At 36.4% G+C, this 19,616-nt stretch overlaps 2 protein-coding genes across 2 annotated transcripts in view; both read left to right on the forward strand.

Annotated features, from left to right (window-relative positions):
• Nucleotides 1-1,512, forward strand: part of LOC117153527 (protein cortex) — a 249,984-nt gene extending 248,472 nt beyond the window's left edge. The window contains exon 8 of the mRNA XM_033327650.2: nucleotides 660-1,512. Within this exon, the coding sequence (XP_033183541.1) occupies nucleotides 660-805 (146 nt within the window). The 3' untranslated portion in view covers nucleotides 806-1,512. The remainder of the gene's footprint in view (nucleotides 1-659) is intronic.
• A 10,795-nt stretch (nucleotides 1,513-12,307) lies between these two features.
• LOC143303228 (uncharacterized) overlaps nucleotides 12,308-19,616 on the forward strand; it is a 249,437-nt gene continuing 242,128 nt past the window's right edge. Inside the window, exon 1 of the mRNA XM_076622012.1 lies at nucleotides 12,308-12,573. Coding sequence (XP_076478127.1) covers nucleotides 12,554-12,573 — 20 coding nt within the window. The 5' untranslated portion in view covers nucleotides 12,308-12,553. The remainder of the gene's footprint in view (nucleotides 12,574-19,616) is intronic.

Here is a 19,616-nt window from a genome sequence, read left to right on the forward strand (position 1 = left end):
TGGGAAGTATGATCATATCACTGCTTGGCAAGGATAGCTACACAACTGTCAAAATTTTTAATTTGCTTTTATTACATACAAGGTCTACGTTATGTTTCTATTTTTATCATATAACACGGTTATTTTATCATGAATATTTATAATCAGTTTTCCGTGAGAGGGTAGTTACGTTAAAGTAATAAGGTCTGCATTTAGTATTTTCGAAAATATAAATTTTGAGAAGACTCTCGTCTGAAGCTTTCACATTTTTTGAGTTGTGACATTATCAACATCGTATAAAGCAACGATATGGAGAGTTCTTAGTTTGAGCGGTAAATTATTGGTTTTTATACTGTTTGTTTAGTCAAGTTATTTTGTGGTTTTAAGAATGCAGTTGTTTCTGTTGAATATCGATACATATTTCTTCACAAAAAGACTTATGAAATTCGTGAAAAATGTTAACAGCTAGGAAGCTACAAAAGTTTCGAAAACGTGTGTTTTTGGATAATGGTTAAAGAAGGAATCTAACAATTTAATGTTCTGTAATTTGTATGATTTTGTTCGTAGTACTGCTATGTAGTTTGTGAACTTCGTGAAATTATCGTATCTCCATTCTTACGTAAATTAAAAATTCTAATGTCATCAAGGAAATTAACGAGTGAATGTACATATTTTTTTAGCTCTTCAGTCTGACGAATCTTTAATGATATGGAACTTTTTCGGTAACGATCGCCAATATTCAAGATGTAGGACACAACGCAAACATATACAAAGTGATACAAGATCTACGAATTTTAAAGAATTTGAATACTATAATATACGGTAGAACCGACGTATTCAAGAAATTTTTTAATATTCATAAAAAATTATTAGAAATATTTAAAAAACTTACTTATAGGTAAGTCAAAACTTAACTAATAGCCGTGACTACTAGCTTTTAATATACTTCATATAATTCGGTATTTTGTCCAATCTTACCACCTTTTATTTCAATATACAAATATCATGTATTTCGTTTTTTAACAATTATAGACTATAATCATTTTTGCACGTATTGTAAAATGTTACTAAATCTCGAATTATTGCTACAATAAAATTTTTTGAATATCAGTCTATGAATGTCCTATTTATTGCTGCGATTACATGATTTTAATTATAATTATTATATAATATATTTAAAAATAGATATTAAAAGTTAGTAATTCTAGTTAAAAATAAAGGTAAAGATGCACTGATTTTTAGTGTTTATTGTAATGTTTGAAGCACTGGATGAAATGAAATTTATAAAGTTTCATGTTACATTGAATTATGTGATTATGTATGATAAAATTCATTATTTGGATACATCGGATCTACTGCATATCAAAAATTAGTAACAGTAACGGGCAATGTCGCGAATCAAAAATTTTTGTTTTATATAATTATTTGTATCTCTCGACATTTAGTTTCATACATAATTAATGTAATCAACCTATGTTGAGCAAAATCCAGTTATTTGAAAATGTAAATTAAATGAATTGAAATCGTGCTTTCCTTGGCATACGCAGTGTTATAGAATTATGTAACTTATTTTATAATTATCTGACTTACTTTTCTTTGTTGATCAGAAGAAAAAATATATATATATTCTATTAAAATTTCATAAGTTTATTTCTAAAAATCTCTTTATGTTTACCTATAAAACAATTGAAAAAGCAAAATACTAAAAAAATATAAACACTAACTCCAAAGATACGTACTTAACTGCAAAACTATACTTACAGCAATTACAAAAATTTAGTTTCCTATAAAATTTCCATCTATAAAATCGAAACGCGTAACTAAACGCTATCTAGATAGAAAGAACAAGTACGGTCGTTGCAAAGTACAAGTACAGGCCACTTTAAATTAATTTCACCAATTAAGTTTCAAAAACAGCGAACAACTAAGATAATTAGATACCCTTCTTACAATTACCTATCCGAACCACTCAACCATGTTATAATTTTGTTTAAAAGAATCTTTTTCATGCCACTAACATTGTATAACATACTGTTCCTTTCAAATACATCGATCGCTTGACCGTATCTCTATCTTCACAGCTTCACACACAAAGATCCCATATCATCTTCCTATCGTATCACGAGCTACACGTTTCATCATAACGTCGAATCATTTCCAACGTCGCGATCGAGAGAATCGATGAAAAAGGAAGGAAAGAATAAAAATCACGCGAAAGTCGTTTCGCAAAACGATTATAGCGTGCCAACGATTAAGGACGATTATGATCGAATCACGCGCAATTTAAATTTTTCCGGGCCCATTGAGCAGCAGGTTTATCGATCGACCGGAAGATAAGCCGGCACAATCTCGTGCTAGAACTGTTAACGACCGTCTGGACTATCATCAAATAGATTTTCACGTTTCGCCACCTTTGGCAATTCCCGTCTAAATTACACGATTATCTTTCGGCTACTACTTACACAAGAAAAGGGAAGGGTATGTAGGCCATTTTGCGAGCAACCACTCTGGCAAATGCCGCGTAATTATGGTTTTGTATAGTTCGCTAGTTTTTTTCAATTAAATACTGTCTCCTAATTCCAACTTAATGCCCTAAAAGAATTACAGTAAAGAATTTACAAGATCGTGTTATAGAAGAAAATTTATTTGTAAAAAGTTGAATATTTTCCAGAAGACTCAAGTGCTATAGTTTCGATGTCATAAGTTTTTTTCTCGTAGATTTATTTTACAATTGGCATTATAAAATAACTCTTCTTTTACTTGATATTTTAACCAAAGATGAGGAAATGGGAAGATGAAAGGCAATTATTGCAATGCATTCGTGGCTGAATAAAATTTAATTTATTGAGATTTCCTATCGATTATAATAAATCTTCGTCGACTACAAATGTATGCAACGATAAATCCTAAGAATCAGAATTGGTAGTTCAGGTCTGAATGGATACAAGATTTGGCAAGAAGAAAATACACATTTAAAAGATTAAACAAAATTATGGTTGTTTTGCAGCCTGATAACTGCGAAAAATTTCTATATATAAAGTCGCTATAGTTGTACTTTTGCAAATTATACTGTTTAATTATATTTATTATGGTATTTTGCAAAATCATCGCCAAATAGATAAGTAATTTATAGTTCTCTGCATAGGACTTCCTATTTTCTAAAAATTCAGAACAGTATATTTTTCTTATATCTATCATCTTTCTAGAAAATTGACAACACTATTAATAGACTCCAAATACGATTTCAATTACTATCCCTCAATTGCATAAAGTTATGTACCTAGTATTCGAAAGTTTTAATCGCTTAAGTTTAACTGTCTTACAATTTCGGATATTAAGTTTCGCGTTAACCCTGTAAGGACTTGCTGAATTTTTGAAGAATGTATGGTAAAAAACGCTTTATATTTAATTAACTTACGTATAATTAATAACAAACTCTACTTATATGTAATTTATCTATTCTTATTATTTTCCATATTCTAGCGTTGCGTTAGCAGTCACCAACCTCTAAACAAAACCTATCGTAACCATCATCCTTCAATCTGTAACAACTTGCACCAATTTTCGTCGATCAAGCTAAATGTTCATTATCTTTTACAACTTACTCTTCTTAAATGAACAATTTCCACACGTTCATCGTCACCCATCGCGTTGCACCCAACGGCAATCTCCAACAACTATTGAATTCTACTTTCACAGGTCGCATGTCCAGCGCGGTGTCTTTTTGTTCGTTACATTGTCCACTTATGGAAATCGGGATTTCGTTGGGATTAAACGGCCCAGCAAGGACGCGGTTAATGGTCTCAAATTACCGTCCTCGCCTCGGCCCCCTCGCTTAACATAAAGTAACTAGAACAGACGCGGCATTACGGAGCTCGCGCTAATGCCACGCTGCTCGCTAATAACAAGCGAGCGGGACCGATGAAAAACCGCGCGACCAAACCAGTTAGCCGCCGCAGACCGAAGGAGCTTTAACGTTCCGCTCGAGCCGCGCTCAATCGTGTCCAATCGAACGATAAGTTAATCGATGACGGAAATCAGAGGCAGACGCTTGAATTATCGCTCGCGTAATTTGGCCCCTCCACGCTTGCAATTATCCGTATCTCTGATTCAACGATAGTTCAAACTTACGAGGATGATCGCCGTGATCTGCGAGCAAATTCGTGATGCAAACTTGCGTCAAGTTTTATGATGCGGCTCGTGATTAGGGAATTGCGCATTTTTACGCATTTACGTGAAAATGAATTATCTTCGTTAATGTTGAAATTCCTATCGTATATCCTACCAGAGTGCACCGATACTGTACAATCTCTGTCACAGTGAAGTTAATTCACTTCTTTTTTTATCACAAAGGTGATCCAGCAGAAAATCCAATCAGCTCATCAGACCCGAAACTAAACCAAATTTCACCAAATTGAAAATTCAGTCACGAACAGTCACCCCATATTCTCACCCTCGTGCGACTGTTCCATATCGAATGCGATCCAGACCAGATTGAATCATGCTTGTTCGACGACAGAAACGACAAAAATTCGATTTCGCTCTGTATTCGAGTGTACGCGCATTTCTTAGTTAGTCGAAACCGTTAATTGGCCGGCTGGATGCAGTGTTTATGGTTGGGCAGTCGTCGTAAAACGGTTGCTGATTATCATTACATACAATCACGCTTAGATCCACCGATACCAGCCTTCTCGAACAATATTTATTACCATAACCGTACCATAGCAGATTCTGGCTCGATTCGCCACATTTCTTCGTCGTTTTCTCCGTGGCTCAAAACGAGAAGCGGTTCGCGGCGGATGTCAACCACTTTGAGTATTCTTTTACGTTCTACTCCCTTCCCTTTCGTTTTGTTTCCAGTTGCTCTTGCGTCTCGATGCTCGGAATCCATAGTAATAGGTCCTTCGATCTCGTAATCGGATATTGAACCGCGATAAACAGCCGGCTGATTTACATCTTCCTCGATAACCCGCGTAATAACAGTGCATCGTTGCTCGTCTTCGATTGAAATTACAACGGCCATGAGTTTTAAGGAGATTATTCTAATAATGTAACCGTATTGCCATTGCTGAAATCGAACACTGGGACGTTATCGTTGCTCGGTGAGCCTGTACTTTCAATTTTCTCTTGCAACGATATCGTCGAACTTGTAAATAAATTACTGAGTTACGTTCTCTCAACTTGTTTTTTTGTGGAAGAAGTAATGGAAGGTAAAAAAGTAAAATTGTACAGACAATTTGCTGTATTATTTTTATTCAATCGGTCGAAGGAAGATTATTTAGTACAATTTGAATTTACGTTCATTTGGTGGAACAATATCGTATAATTATTTATAAATTTATTGGTTATACTGGTTAATTTATGGTTAACATTTTTCGCAATGTGTCTACTCAGAAAGTATTCGAAGATCTACACATGAATAATACAGATTATCAAGTTTCAATCTGAGTTTTAGAATGTGTATCATGGCGAATAAATCTTTGTACCCGATGACTTTTGCGATCTCTTCGGAGATTTGAAGGGTCAGATGCGGTCGTAGAGATTGCGAGTTCGAAGTGCTGATTGATCCTGCGCATAGATACACTAAACCATCGGTCGAATTGACATCGACAATTGATTATTGTGGAATATTTAATGAGAAAGTATTGACTTACTAATTCTCTTTCGTATTTACATCTTGAATTATGGAAGCGTTATATTTGAGAAATTAGTGAAATACGAAGAAAGTAGAAGATACTGTATTTTGCATAAGTTCAGAATTTATTTACAAGTTATAAGAGAAACTTAAAATTAAGCTTAAAATTAAACTTAAAATTAAGTTAAAGAGAAGCATAAGAGAAACTCAAAATTACGATTTACGGAACACAGGAGATATAAAATAGTGAAGAAATTTTTAAATTCATAAATTCTCGCAGAATTTCTACTTTCTTACAATTTTGTAGTAACACCCCTTTTTAATTTGAAGTATTTTATGAATCGGAAATAGAAGTCAAATTTACAGTAGAGGAAGAAGAAGATAAATAGTAGAATTTCCACATGTTAGCTATAGTTTTAATCAAACAGTATCCGAACATTCTTATTCAGAGATGTTCATCTGCGGCCTCTGATGAACCGAAAAAATCCAAAGAACTATGACAATGAACATAATGTATCTACTTATGTCGTACTTATCGACACTGTAGGAGGATTATTCATCTGGATCTTTCGAACAACTACTGTTCTTGATTCGAGAGGTCTCATTTTTCAACAAGACTTTCGCATAATATAACATCAGAGCATCAAAGCTCATACTTTAGCTTTACAAAAGTTTTAACTTTAAATTACGATCTTTTAAATTTTTCCTAAATTTCGTTACGAACTTGCCGAACTGCCCAATAATTCGTCGGGTGGAATCTCGGCGTAACGTCAAGGCCAGATTCGTTTCGTTCCAGATGCGTGAAATCTCGTGTTTCATGACTCGGTCTTCAGACAGAAGTAAGACGCATGGTAGCACGGTAGCCAGGGTGCACTATCTGTGTGCATTTATCATGCGGACAGTTACACCAGTCCTTGGTTCTTCTCCTCTGTCACAGAATTAATGAGACGGTCGAACATTAAGGGAAACGGTTAGAAAAAGAGAGCGAAATGTTGGGGAAAAGGCGAGTCACTCGTTTTCTTCGAAAGCAAAAGTTTTTTTTTGCTCTGTGACAAAGGACACGATGTCTGTCTCATGTAGATAAAACGTACGGCAGACGAAACAGTCTCGAGTAATGTTACTTAATAATCTCCTACTTGAGAAGCGATCTATCTTCTTGAGAACGACAACGTTTCGAGTAGTACAGATAAATATATCGATCCGAGCCATAGGCAAAGAACATTTAAACGGATACATGTGGACATGTAATAGCGTCTTCGCGGTTTATCTGGCGATTCAGAAGAAAGATAATGCCTAGCCCTTCCTATGCATTATTTTTTATTATTTCTCTTTACCGAAGAATTATTGCTGCCTGTGGAAGAAATGGCACAGGGAAATATTTTTGTTGTACCATAGATGGCCTGTATTTTAAAATACAGTGTCACTGATAAATAGAGTGGCTCTACAAAAATCATAGTTTTTAATGCATTTTATGGTACTTAGAGATAATTTTAAAGATTCTCTTTCTCTCTTTCTTTAGATAATGATAACGATATTTATAGAAAAAATTTACTGATAATTAAGAACATATTTTGTAAAATTGTAAGTATTGGGACATAATGCTTTTCAATTATTTAGAAAAATAAATTACATTTTATCACGAAGAAGATACTGCATGTTTAGAGCAATATAACAATCTGTACGTATGTATATATAATAAACTATAATGTCCTAAATTAGTTCGGAATATCAAAGTTATAGGAGCTACTGAATGTATAATTCACTCGAAGTGAGAGGCAATGAAAATTATTTTAATTAAATAAATTTTGCAATCGAAATTTGATAATACTATACCATTTACCATCCGAATTAATTCCATTTTAATATAATTACTGTTTAATTCTAAATTTTGTTGACAAAATTATTTCTCTTGAAGCTTATTTTTCCATGGATCACTTCGTCTTTTCTAAAACTTTGTCTACAAATTTCGCAAACTGTTCTCAAATCTATATCTCCACAAAACGTATCGTTCAATCAATGTCAATTACAACGCACCGCAAATACAAAATACTTCTAATGTACCTCGCAAAAAGCTAACTATACTTTCTACTTCCTACAATTTCAGAGACATATCGTTACGTCAATTTCAGCGCATACCGCTTAATTACCTAAATCACTTCCTTTCCACAGCATCTAACTTATAAGATGCCCTGTACCATTTTATTTCCTGCCTTCAATCTTCCTCCGGGGATCTACAATTTTCTCCCTGGTACCGAGTGAACTAGCCAGTGGAAAGAAACGTTGGAACGTCGAAAAGCAGGGGAAAAAGGAGTAGAAAAGATCCAAGGCAAGAGCTACCGCGGCAGGGGTCTCGATTACGAAGGGGAAGAGCACGTAGTGCACGTACTATTCGCAATTCGAAATAGCTAGGCCATAAATTAGTAGCTGGCTATCTGAGCGCGGCGATAGAGGGAGAAAAGGAGCAATTATTTCCTTTGGACGCCATATTTCAGTTCGAACATCTTAATAACCGTGGATGTTGTGGCTTCTCCTCGAATCAGACGAGGATAACCGTGAAAGAAACGAAGAGAGGCAGAGAGGAAGAGACAGAAGGGCGGGTGATACGTAGGAAGGAAAATCAGAAAATAAGAAAAATGTAAGATAAAGATGAGGAGGAAAAGATTTATTCGCGATCGACTCTAAATCTCAATGGCTCCGCTTATCCTTATTTTTCCTGGTTTAAGCGTCTTCCTTTTGCGATCATTTCCTCGTGGCAGCTTCTGGGTGGATCGAAAGAAAGGTGGTTTACAAGAACGGTTTATCAGTATCGACCACCTTGATGTCTTCATGCAATTATATAGTCGGCCATGTATAGATGATCGGTTCAAATAACCATTCGCTGTTTTGTTAGCGATTTGTGCTACTACTAATAATCTTCGCTACTAATCTTCAACGTACCGATTAACGATCATCGGAATAGTAATCGTTAATTAGTATGCACGATCCGAACGTCAACGGTATTGGTCTATGGGATAAAATTACGACGGTCGAGAATTAGTTCGAACTATTTAACGATCGCAATAAACATTCTTTACGTAATAAAGATACTCGTGGCTTTCCAATTTTTTTATTTTTATCCTCATTTAATACCTCATAACGTAATGCAGGTACAACGTAACACAAGTACCGTGCCACTTTTTGTCGAAGCTATATTTATAAAGCGCAGATATTAAGCCTTTAGATTATTTCACGTGATCTTGTGAGCAATACATGCATATAATTTGAATTATATCGTCTATCAATGATTTATCAAATGAGAGTCAAAATTTCTTTTGAATAGAACAGATCGTTCCAGTAAATTCAACAACATTTTTATTAAGCTAAAACGTAAGAAGGATGCAACATTGAATATGCCCTTTATCGGTAGTCATTGAATTTGCGATCATTTTTATCGAGTTATAATATTACATTCGGATGTTAAACGAGATGCTTGAATTTGAAAAAAAGTATAAAATTAAAACTGCAGAACTTTTATTTACGCGCAACGTTTAATTATTTTTTATTCGTCAATTTTCAATAAAAAGGTGGGTATTTATGTGAAAAGTAAGTGTAGAGGTTGATAATTAGTTTTATGTATCTTCATGTATCACTGAAATGTGATGAAATTTCACGTAACTAATGCGTACAGAATAATATGAATCGTTAACGACGTTCAAATCAGGTCGGAAGAAAAGAATTTCAGTTTGTATATCACGTACGACTTGTTGCAGCGTACTGATTATCTTTGAATTGCACGATTCAGCGAATATAACTCTGTAACGTAAGAAACGATTGCGACACTTTCAATTACAAGTCGTTAGTGGCTTACGTTCGTCATTATCGAATCGTAACTTTTTATGTTTTCTTACATCCTTCTTCTCTTGCATTAACGAGAACTTACTTTGCATTATTTAGCAAAGAATATCAGAAAACGACAAGGGTTACATCTTTTGGAATTTATTATGTCTTAAATTTTACTATTTTAATCAAAAATATTAAATACAAAAATTGACAATAATATTGATCGTCTGAACGCTCCTTTACGCTACAATTACAATGGATTTTTTTTCGGCTGAATTGATATTCGCACAAACTCCATACGTTATTGTAATGAAAAATGTATACATGTAAATTTTTGTAATTTTTTTACGCGTTCCAGTCTTCAAATGTTACATTCGTCAGAACGGCAGTTCGTCCGACTACGCGTCCGCTATAACCGTAGCCTTAGACGGTAACACGTTTTCTCGTGTAAATCATTCGCGGATTAACATGGCGCAGGGAAAAGCGAATGTGCAAGTCGGCCCTAAAGAGGCGTTGCTCGGGCACCGGTATATGTACTTTGCATATACGCCGCTGAATCACGTCTCGTTGCTTGGTAGCCGTTAAAAGCGCCGTATATCATGTCGCTAAAGGACATGAATTGTGGGTGGATCTGATTTGGAGGGAACACCATGACAAAACTAAAGAGTGCACTATGCGCGGGTTGGACTAGCCGAGAGAACGAACGCTCTAACGAGCCGCGAGCTTTCAATTGCGCGATTCGCAGCTGCGTTTTGCGCAACACGCCGTTTCGCGAGGACACAATGCATCTGGAAGTGACTTCAGCGAATAGTTCTCGAACAAAAGCGTTTAAGGCGGATTTATTGGACGATCGACTAGCCCAACATCGTTCTATGCCATTTCACATCGTTCCTTCGCGAGTTTTCAGCTACATTATAACCGATAATACTTGGTTGCGTGATTCTTGTACTAGCCGATTTGCAGCGTGTCAGATACTATGAGAAATCGTTCTTGGTCATTTGGTACATGGCTTGGGTAATAGACGACGATTGTTATTTGGAATTTGTCATACGATATAATTGCGTGTATATGACTGCGTATTACAATGGATACGGGTGTCACGTGAGAAAGATCGAGGAGAACTTTTTACGAAGTAGATAAGGATGTTAAACGTGTTGCAAATTGTGATTTTATTTATGTAAAATACATGCCCTATTCGAATTTTAATTGGTACGATGGTTTCACATTTTCATTGCGTACTTTTACGTTATATATTTAATATAGGAATATTGCAGCGAAATTTTAAAGAAGCTTTTGTTATACTTTTGTTGAATAAAAACCTGTTGCTACTTTAAATAATATATACATTTACCTGTGTTATCTTCCTTCGAAATCTTCCTTCAGAAATGAAAAGCTTCCTCTTCATTTGCCTATCTTTCTTTAATAATCAAGATATTGCGAATAATTACACTTACCGGTAAAAAATAGTAATTTATTATACCAAATCGTTAATGGTCGAAAATGATCCAATTAGTCTTTCAATATTCTTGCCTGTCTTAACACACCTGAGCTACATCTCTGATGAGCTTGTTCCGAGCATCCACGAAATTCCACTCGCCGTTCTTCGTCCATTCAGCTTAGTTCGCGTTCATTTGTTGAAGCTCCTGATCACAATCATCGTGGCCCGAAGAGGCGAGGAAGAACAGCGCCATGAGCAGAGAAGTCTGATTAGAATAATTACATACGATTATTCAATCAACGTCACTCATAATAGGGTTCACTATATGTTCACAGCGATGTATTGATACACGCTTGCACGAGCGTGTAAAGCTTAAAAAGGTTAGTCTCGTGGCGGAGTAGCCGCCAGACTGATTAACGGCAACGAGCAATTTAAGATTTTTCGAGGTGGAACAGAAACAGCTGAAAAATCGACTAACCCGAGCATGGTAGCAATTTGCTCGAGTGTTTTATGTTTCATCCAATCGACCGGATGAATACTAATCGAACGGGTGAATACTAATCGACTGTCCCATGGAAATTTACGAGAAGCTGTTTTTTAGAACGACAAGTTTTCCTAGTTTAATCTTCGTCGATTTATGCAAACTGAAGTGTTTAAAAAAGTAAATGTTATATAAATTAAATACTATACTTATACACATAAATTACAAGGTCGCGTTAAAAATATACCTGAATATATAAAAAGCAAGCAGCATACATTCCAATTTCTGCATCAATCTAATTTCCTATTGCGCAAGATCAGTGAATCTCACAGTGGTTGACAAGAATATTTGATCAGCTAAATATTTTTATGATCATTTTTTTTTTTTATGATCTTTGGATCATGGATCTATGGATTTTTATGATCCACGTACGTTTTCAGATCTGTTCCAAACTTTATCGATATAAATCACGATGATCGGTTCTCATAACGGTGCTAATGGAATTTCATAACAAGACACATAGTATATCTATTTATGTAAAATCCCTGCACTTGTTTGAATATTTTCGTGAGTAACTGTAATCCATGGGCAAGTTCCACTTACGAATCTGTTAATTAATAATTTCCAAGAAACCATAGCAAGAACGTCCAAGAGCAACCTCAATCACACTCATCCCCACCCTACTTGCATCAGCCAAATTTTTCGACCTCGATCGTCTACGTTTCCGTATCGCGAGTGTGATGACACACGTCGAACCGGAAGAGATCGCGAATCAAAGCGTATCGTTGGTCTCGTTCGTATTTCCGCCGGCTGAAATCCAGACACTCGGCCGTAGTACAGCGTGCAGCTGCGCGGTCGGAATTCTTCGCATAAATTGTGCATGTGTGCACGTTCGTGAAAGAGCGTGGGCGGTTGGAAGCTGAATTGGTGGGGTTGCAGACCCCTGGCGAACCTCGTGGTGTGCCGCGTGTCTGTGCGCACAGCGCAGCGTGGATAAATAATCGCGGAAATCTCGGTGCAGATATAGCTAGACGGTGTGGTGAGTGAGACGTAAATGGAGATTCAACCTGATTCCGCATCGATTTCTATCTGACGCGGGTATCGGTTCTCCGGCGACGTCGCCGGGCCAGCTGTGCGAACCGCGTTTTCGCATTTTGTCATAAGCACGGACAATAGAGGGAGGAGAAGGAGAAGATTGGTAATGCAGACGGTTGAGAATGTGTAAGTTGAACTCTTAATAAATGAGTTTTGCTGAACGTGATTGAAAAGCAAAATATGAGTGTATGTTCACTATAATATATAAATGGCTAGGAATTATAGTGGTGTAAATCAATGCGCTATTATTGTTTGTAAGATAGTGTTTTATGTTTATTGTTATATAAATTCATATATTTTATATATTTCGTATGATCCGTGGACATATATAATTCATATATCTTTTCAAGTCGCGAAAATGTATGCTGCGGAGAATAAAATAAAGCTATAACGTAATTATGAAATCAAAGGGATGACAATTTTATGAGTCGAGGTACGTGACTACAATCTTAAAATCTCGATTTATACCACTGTAACTTTAACTCGCCAGTTGTATGTGTACTTAATGGGTAATGAAAGATACGAAGGGAATAGGGAAGTCATCCTAATCGGAAACAATGGCATGTACGAGATGTCTCGTGATGTGCTTATATTCATTCATATTTTAATATTTTAGAATAAATTTCTTCTTTTTTGTAATTTAGAGTACTCTTACTTCTTTTAATCGTTATCTTAACAGTGAGTTTCTTTTATTTTTGTTGGTTACATTATTTTTATTTCACGTAATAAATGGTTTCCCAAGTTATCCAAAAGTTACATGCAATTCATTCGTGATAAGCGTGACTATTATCATTGTAGAAAACTCCTAGAAACTCTTCTCTCTAAGAAATTCCCAGAAAAATTTACAAATCGACGATAGTGTATTTTCTGAAAATTTAAATAATCGTATGTAAAATATATAACTAAGAGTTAATTCTTCTCCTTACACCATATATTTTCTCATATACTTTTCATTATAATTTCTTTAACATAAATTTTACTCTTTAATCACCGATAGTTCTGATATTAAGTCTCGTCAAAAGCCTCCTTCTCCACGAGCGAAAGCGCAAGTTACAGAATCTCTCGCGGAGCAGTATCAATTTCATTTTTCCCGCAACGATCATTCCATTCTCGGTTATAGCACCATGTGTATCCCGTATAATTTATAGTTCATTAAAACTATTAATTTACTCCATAAAACGTGAACGAAGAAAGAAAGTTCGAACCGACTGGCCGTCCTTTTCTTTTTCATCGTTCGATAATACGTTCGCCTATCCTTTATAACGCGTTCGGTCGAAACACAGCGAATCGTCGGACAGAAAGCGGCGCGGAGAGAAAGAAGGAGCGATCCACTCAATTATTTCTCGATCCCGCGGCGCATGAATGAACGAATAGATTCCGGGGACGCACGCGGCTGATAAATGCGTGCCGGCTTCGCCATTATTTTCTATAAACGGTCATTACTTGAATTTATAGCGCGGCCGCGGCCGCGTGCTTGCGTGTTCGCCTGCGTGCGTCGCTTAGAAACCCACCACGAAACTCTAGTTCGTGTATTAAGTCGAACAACACGCTTCCTGCGTGTGCTCGTACGTTTCACGTACAGTCCGTATATACACACGGCCACGCGTGTGCACGCCTACGATCTCGACACAAAATTTTATCCGAGAAGACCGGCTAAATTGGACGCACTGATACCTGCCTCTTCGCGATATAAGTGGTGATAAACGTTCGTTGATGTTTCGTGCTCTCACGAGTCGTCAGATTTTCCATTGATGAATGGAAAGATGATTTAGATCTTGAGAAGCTAGGATTTGTTGGAATAGGTTTGTGCTATAAGTATGTCTCTTATAGCACGTACAGTAGAACTACATTTGTTTGAACGAAATTTTAGTTAATGCCCAAAATTAACTGAATTAACAATTTTTCTGCTTGCATTCATTTGTCTGAACGTGAGCTCCCATTCTTGTGTCTAGCTCTTGTGATACGAACTCTAATCGTATTAACTGTTTGTCTCCCGACAAGTTCAGATAAGTGGAGTTTTACTTTATAGACGGAAGCTGGAAAGTAGTCCTCTGATAGTCTCGACACAAACATACAGATAAACACGCGTATTGTCCGAAAATGTCATATACACAAATAAAACAATATGGCAACACGCGGTGGTGACAGGCAGCAGTACCTCTCTTGGCTTTGTTTCGTGCCATGAGATTTCTTTCCAGTTCTATACTTTGCCAACACGTTTTTCGTATAATACGGTCTGACGATGGACGGAGCATTCTACTTATAATACGCTGTAGAAAGTGATTTCGATAGAATATGGTCTGAAGATTGGAGAATTCTTGTACAAAACAGAACTTCAAGCGAATGAATAAGGAATATTTGCGTTGTCAGTAACTCATTAATTCATCGGTACGTCTAGTGGTTAGTATGGAAAAATGCAAGAAGTTTAGCTATCCATAGATAGTTTAAAAATTCTAATTAAGAAAAAATGAAAAAACTAGGTAACAGAGTAAATAATATTATGTCTTAAATGGACGAACAAATAAAAGTTTAGGTAATATTGTTTTTTAAATGAAAAATATTTCGATTGAAGGGCGAATAAAAGATATAAATTCGAGGGGTTTTAGGAGAATAGAAGATCCAGCAGGTATGTGCATTATTATGTATAGTAGGTATACACATGTCGTATATGCATTGAAGTTTCACTTTGTATTATACTTCAAAATTATACAGGATGGTTCTCTCATTAGCTAACTTAAAAGTATTAAAGATGAAAGTTGGTAAACGAACATTTCTGTGAACTTTTTGGGGGGATTTGTAGTACTATTATTTCATATCATTTTATTTTTATTCTTACTTTTAATTGAAATATTACAGAAGGAGTAGAGTTATATTTTTTATTCATTTCTGAGATTATTAAGAATCCTGTAAATATGATCCCTTTTTCTTATTTTTTGAAACAAAAATTTTCGATTTCTCGATATCGATTCTTATTGTAAGAAGGTTAACTATACTTCCTTCATTCTACATATGTTTGATCGAATGGTTTAGAAATGAAGCAACCTGAGGACAAAGAAAGATCTCCAGAATCGCTAACGATCACTTATATCGATATTTTAATTATTGCCTATAGCTTCAATGATAATAAATAATAAAATCATTGCAATTCTTCTCATCCATAACATCTTAGTTACAAATTACGTCTTATCAAAAATAAGCAAATATCTAAGTATTTTTGAACGCTGGTACGTACTAATAAAAAAAATTCTATCAATAGACACGATACCGGATTTTCGATTAATCCAACATGCAAATATTCCAAAGAACCGTATACTTCCAAAAACTGTTAGAAGAAACAAAAAAATGTATGAGTTTAACACGGTCAGAAGAATGCTTCCTGCTCCATCAAATCGTGCGGCGGCAAGCGTGACAGCGAAGAGGAAAACACGATTAGATTTAATAATAAGGAAAGTCGGCAAGATTTCGCAGGTGGTCGTACACTTTTATAATCCGCCGTCTGAAACTTCAGCCAGTTGTAACTCAAGTCAAGGGGCTACGCACTTGGCCGACACAAAGCTATCTAAAGATCTTCCTCGCATTCTGCTGAAGAATAGACTTCTAACCGGTGTGAGATACGCGGCAGGCGAAGATCGCGATCTTTCGGTTCGGCTATTCTCTCCTGGCTTGCTCGCGTAGCTCGCGCCGCGTTGCATAAACTCGCCACGAGCCGAGAGTACTCGAGCCTCCGCTTCGATCCACCGGTGTCGATGAGCGATCTGTTTTTCATTCTATTCTTACGAACGCCGCCATGACATTGTTGCTCGATAGAGGTGTTTCATAAATATTAAATTACAAGGTAGAACGTTGGCGAAACTGAAGTTCGGTATGAATGTTAACGCCACCTTACGAATAATTAATTGCTGATGAGTTGTTCGATGAATAATAGTGACTTTGTGTTTTATGGACTTATGTACAGACACTGACTCCAATTTTTAGTTCTCTCCTCTTTTCTTATGAAAAGTCGAAGATTCAGTGGGTACAAAAAATTATAACACACGCGTTTCTCTTATATAACGTAGTATTTTGTCGATAATCTTGGAGGATTTCATTCGTAGGATTTTGCAAATTCTCGGTAATTGGAAATTGGAAATTATTATAGTATCGTTTATTACTCTTGAATGATGCGTTCGAGTTTATTATTTTTACTAGTTTCTATGGCTTTTCTTGTTGTCCAAGAATCGGTTATACTATCAAAATTTATGTTAATGTAATTTATGTTACGGAAGATTTAGGTTGTAAATATTGAAAACTATATTTATTAATAAAACAAATAAATGTATACAAACTTGCTAAACATCATTTTTATTTTACTAAATGTATTTCTGGATTATCTAAACATAAAGAAACTCCCCAATACTATTAACAAGCATATTCAACGATATAGCTAACAAATCGATCGAAATGATCAATTCGAAATTTTCCATAGGAATTTTATAAATTAACAACGATACGTTTTTAGAAATTTGAATAATCTTTAATAAAATATACAGATATAAGCGTTTGTTCTTTCTCTGATATCACATATGGTTATATTTTTCCACGTACCTTCCGTTTTCGTTTCTTTCATACAAATTTCACGCTTTAGTCTCGGATAGTTCTAATGTTAGATCTCATCATCAATCATCGCGTATGAGAGTCACCGTTTCATTCCTTGCGATTCACCCATGCCACTCCGTTATGTCGGTCCAACAAATGCAACAAAGATACTGCGCACAACTCCCGACAAGGCTCTAATTCCACGACACTCCTCCACACAAGCGCAAACTCGAAGTGACGCGCGTGCAACGCGGCTGTTTGCTGCGGCGCGTGTGGCGGTCCTTAGAAAGCGGCGAATCGGCGAGCATTGAGAGCACCGAGGCCGGACATTTCGCCGGATCGAATCGCATTCCATCGGTTGGATTTTTTCCCGATGGCGGAGAGTTAACGGACCGGCCGCTAGCATAATTAATTCTTCCGGGCGGCACACAAGCGAGCGTACCGAGGTTTCTTAAGGGCTCCCAGGTGGCCTGGACCGACTCGCGGCTCTTCCGGCGACCTGGCAGCCCGAGAACCAGCTTAAAAAGTCCGCGCCTCGCCGCGTGGACCGAGAGAGAGCAGAGGTTGTACTATCCACGGGGCCTTCTTTGTGGAACTCGTGCCGCCACACCTGCGCCAATGTACCAACGGCCAACCATTGCCACCATCCACCTCTGGCCACGAGGACAAGAGCAGGATATAGGACCCCATATAGGTACAGAGGAATGTCCTCCAGGAAGTCGATGCTCGCGGCCGGCTGACATCGTGAAAAACCAGAGCGAACGAGGAAACGAGAAGGCAAAACTTCTTTGAATTGTCCCGTGATTTTGAAGTTAACGAGCGTACCGGAATTGTCGCTGGGATTCGACATTCGCATTGGCGTCGATCGCCACATTCTGTTCGGTCGTTGTACGTAGCAGATAAGTAGAGCGGCGTAATAAAAAACGGAACAGGTGTAAACGAGAATAAAAGTGAAGAAAATTTCTTGAGTTTCAATAATTCTCATGTATCCTAATTTACATAGTCTTTCGATAAACGTGCATATACTTGGCCACGGAAGTTTCTTAATATTTGTTATATTGTAGGAAGATGTTTATGTTCATATTGTGTGGGTTATATAAAACATTTTGAAATTTCATTAGCTCTGTAACAATATCCGACTGTCATAGATAGGTCATCACAAGTTATAGGATATTTATTGGAAATGTATGTTTAAAAAATTAGTATACGCGATGAGTAGTCATTTTAAGCATATAATAAGTGTTAACTATGATTCTGTTGAATATTCATAATAATTATCTTCTAAATATCAAATTTCCACATTTGCTTCAAACGTGATCAATATAATCGCGATAGCCGAGTCTCATATTAATGCTACTGGAATTTCAAAATGTTTCGTGCGGCACAGATAATATATTCATAAAAGTTGTCCACAAATTTTGGAATAATTTCGCCAGCCTGACGTAGCGTGGTATATAAGTTTCTAAGTAACAATAGTAATTAACTCCATAAGTTGAACGATTAAAAGAAATATCTTAAATATTGCAGTTATTTAACGATTTCTTTGGAATTTACGCTTATTGATGTCATCTTCTTGCAGACATAATAAGAAACTTATGAAAGTAAATAATTTGTCCCTTCCAGAAGGGGCAGTTGGTTTCAATCGCCTCAACGTCGTTACAGTTCAAAGATCATCTAATTTTCTCGAAGGTTAAAAAATCGGTCGCAAAATAGATTCTAAAATCTACGTATACCGCGAGACGCGCTCGTATTGCCAGTAGTCTTTTACTTAGAAGACACGTGGATTTCGAGCGTCGGCAATCGCCCTAAATCAGCTCGTAGATCACCCGAGACGTACAGAAAGACGTTTAAACGGACGGCGCGTGTAAATCATTGATCGGATCTAGCTACTTTTTCGCGATTTTTCCCTTTCACTCTTGCGAGCTCTATTGAGACGCCTTGGGTAACGGATCGCCCCATAGTATAGGGCCCATACACATAGGTTGCGTCGCGCCCTCGCGTTCTCCGCTCGTTCCATCGCCGCGTACTGTCGCGCCCTTCGGGCTACGCGACGCCTACGCGCGTGGAAAAATATCCACGGAACGACTAGTAATGCGTACTTACTTTCTTACCCCTGTATACGCTCCTAGGGAAACGGATTTTATGGTAAACTATGTTATTACCCATAGTGAACACGCTGCGAAAGGAAAACGCGGTTAAGTAGCATATTTTATGTTTCATTCTTGAATTGTCGGGAAGTAAATCGAGTTATTTTAGTGTAATGGAATTTTTCATGGATTATGAAATTAAGTGAGATTGATAGTAGTTAATTTATGATTAATACATTCTTTGTATTTCGAAGATATTTATGATATGATCTGTCAGGAATTCTAACACTCTTATAGTGAATCTTTTTTAAATCAAAAGTTCCAAAAGGAGAAGATTATAAAAGTATATAAATTTATTTGTATTATTTTTCATCGATGAGGACGAAATCAAATAAAAATGTTCATGTGGCGTCAAATAAGTGTTATAGAAAATATAAATAAATTATTCGTTACGTGATATATCTTAACGAAAATTGATCATAATACGAGTTAACATAAGATTAGATA

Source organism: Bombus vancouverensis, chromosome 1, assembly GCF_051014615.1.
Source record: "Bombus vancouverensis nearcticus chromosome 1, iyBomVanc1_principal, whole genome shotgun sequence".
Taxonomy (NCBI): Eukaryota; Metazoa; Arthropoda; class Insecta; order Hymenoptera; family Apidae; genus Bombus; species Bombus vancouverensis.